This window comes from Nanorana parkeri, unplaced genomic scaffold (assembly GCF_000935625.1).
Source record: "Nanorana parkeri isolate BGI_ZX_2015 unplaced genomic scaffold, ASM93562v1 scaffold132, whole genome shotgun sequence".
Lineage (NCBI taxonomy): Eukaryota > Metazoa > Chordata > Amphibia > Anura > Dicroglossidae > Nanorana > Nanorana parkeri.
Genome location: NW_017306400.1, coordinates 1,875,491 through 1,877,910, shown reverse-complemented (window position 1 = coordinate 1,877,910; position 2,420 = coordinate 1,875,491). Strand labels below are relative to the sequence as shown.

The 2,420-nt window shown below is 43.0% G+C and overlaps 1 protein-coding gene across 1 annotated transcript in view; it reads left to right on the top strand.

Annotated features, from left to right (window-relative positions):
- The first annotated feature begins 271 nt into the window (after positions 1-271).
- CUNH12orf75 (chromosome unknown C12orf75 homolog) overlaps positions 272-2,420 on the top strand; it is a 37,104-nt gene continuing 34,955 nt past the window's right edge. The window contains exon 1 of the mRNA XM_018553882.1: positions 272-308. Coding sequence (XP_018409384.1) covers positions 278-308 — 31 coding nt within the window. The 5' untranslated portion in view covers positions 272-277. The remainder of the gene's footprint in view (positions 309-2,420) is intronic.

Genomic DNA, 2,420 nt, shown 5'->3' with positions numbered 1-2,420 from the left:
TAATCAGAGCACTGCTCTTCCACAACCTTCCTCCCTTAAACTCCCGCTCTTGGAAATAAACCAATAGGCTTCAGCCTAGGAGGAGTCCCCGAGCTGTGATTGGCCAGCCCTTTTCTGACACTCGTATAGTATGCTGCGGGTGTTGTGCTCGCTCTTCCCGTCACTTGGGTTCCCTGTCCATACATTACACACAGCTTCTCCACCTCGCCGCTACATCGCACACCGACATCCTTCTCTACAGCTGTATTGTGTGACTCCGCCGGGACATTCATCCAGCATGGGCTGCAGCAATTCGTCATCTGCAGGAGGTAAGGCACACGTCTGCCTGTCGTCTAACTGTCATGATGTTATCAGCTCTCTTCTCTGTAGGTTTACCATTAAAGCTGGCATGGTGCATGCTTACATCTGCCTGCTCGCTTAGATCTGGCTAGATGGAGCCAGGCTGTGTATTGATCTATTGGGTCAAAATGACGGGAGCAGGGTCTGATCAGCTTCATGTAGCTGGGGATGATGCCCACACTGCAGTGTGTGCTCTGTCAGTGCTGAGTACAATAATACACCTGATATACTGCATAAATCATGTCTCTGTGCTACCATGTGTGACAGGCAGGGTTATCAGGGTTAACTTCAGATATCAGAGTGCAATGTCCTGATCGTATCCGATATCAGAGTTCCAGATCCTCATCAGATATCAGAGTGTAATGTCCCGATTAGATATTGGAGTTGGATATATCCCAGTCAGTTCAGATATTAGAGTTCCAGATCGAATCCGATATCAGAGTGTAATGTCCCGATCAGATATCAGAGCGGGATATCCTAACTGAACCATCCCCAAGGTCAGCTGTATATTACTGTAATTTATAAATAATATGGATCCATCATATATGGGTAGTAGTACTAGCTAGTGTTACAAAATCAAACATTTGTAGATCTTTTATTTCAGAGTGTGATATCCTAATTCTTGCACTACCTCCATCTCAAGGTTGGTCTTATATTGCTTTCATTTATCCATCATATGGGTAACACATCAGGATCAGACCTTACAGCGAACCTTACCTTTTTATACCGGTTTACCCTGTGCATATGTATCAATTAACATTGGTTTAGTGTGGACTTTTCTCTTTGAATTTCTGTGCAGATTGAGACTAGAAATGATTGCACTTTGGGGAAAAAAGTCGATTTCTGCTACAAAGGAAACCGTTTACTGCTGAATCGGACAAAATTCAATCAATGGGTGGCCCTGCTGGTACCACTTGGTTCAACAAGTCCCTTTTTTTTGTTTAAATAGACTTGACAAAGGAGCAGGGAGCAAAATTGTTGTCCAATCAGCCACATTGACTGTTGAGGTATTCTGACAGCTATGGGTGCTGGGGGTTATATGTAGCTAGTGTCCTATAAAATAAATTTTTGGAGATTGTTTTATAACAAACGTAGAACTAGATCTCGTATTTGTAACCTGCTCAACCCCCATCATGTTTTATTTTCTTGCATTTCTATTGCTGACTGGTGATGGATTGTCTGTTTGAATGTATGTGCTTGAAAAATAAAGCCGGTTAAATCTGCTTGCTTTTCTGTTACCGCCAATCACAAAATACAGACTTTGGACTTGTCTGGGAGCAATCCTGACAATGCTGTCAAACTAAGCCATAGGAAAGTAACTCGGCTGACTTCCATGCATGTCTGTGTGATGGATAATTCTAATAGAATCAATATACATTGTCTGGAAAAAAAAAAACTTGCTGGTCTCACTGGAGACATTGAGGCTTATTTGAGTATGTTGAGACAATATTCACTTCAATAGTGCAGTCGTGTGCAGATAAAATCGGTACAGACGGGATTTTCTTTCCACATGATTGGATGCTGGAAGTGAATTGTTGGTAAATAATCCTCAAGGTCTAATGCATTGGAGTAAATTTGTAGATACTCGTCTTTAGGGCCCATTTACACTGGAGCGCATTAATTCCACATTTCTGTAGATTGCAGCAGGACAACGCTGGATTTGATGGTCTGGTGAGTATGTTTTCTGAAAGTAACCTTGCCTAACAGGTATGAGGGCATATGGGGGAAAAAAGGGGGGGTTCCCCTTTAAGGGCCAATTCACACTGAAGGGTTGCACTTATCCCACATTACCATTCATTTAATGTACGTTAAACGCACAGTTATGTGTGGGGCTAGGTGCATTGCCATTCATTTGATCAGCACCCGGAAATGGTGTAGTGAGAAAAAGTATTACATGCACTACTACAGTATTTTCTCACTTTGCAATATGTGGTTTTACGCTGCGCTGTAACACACTGGCACTGAGAGGTGCATTGGGGCACCATTAAACTGAATGGCAATGCACCTAGTGCATGGTATCGCACGCCAGATGCGTTGCGCGATTAGTGCAGTGCTTCGGTGTTAAGTCCTTGAGGAGGAAA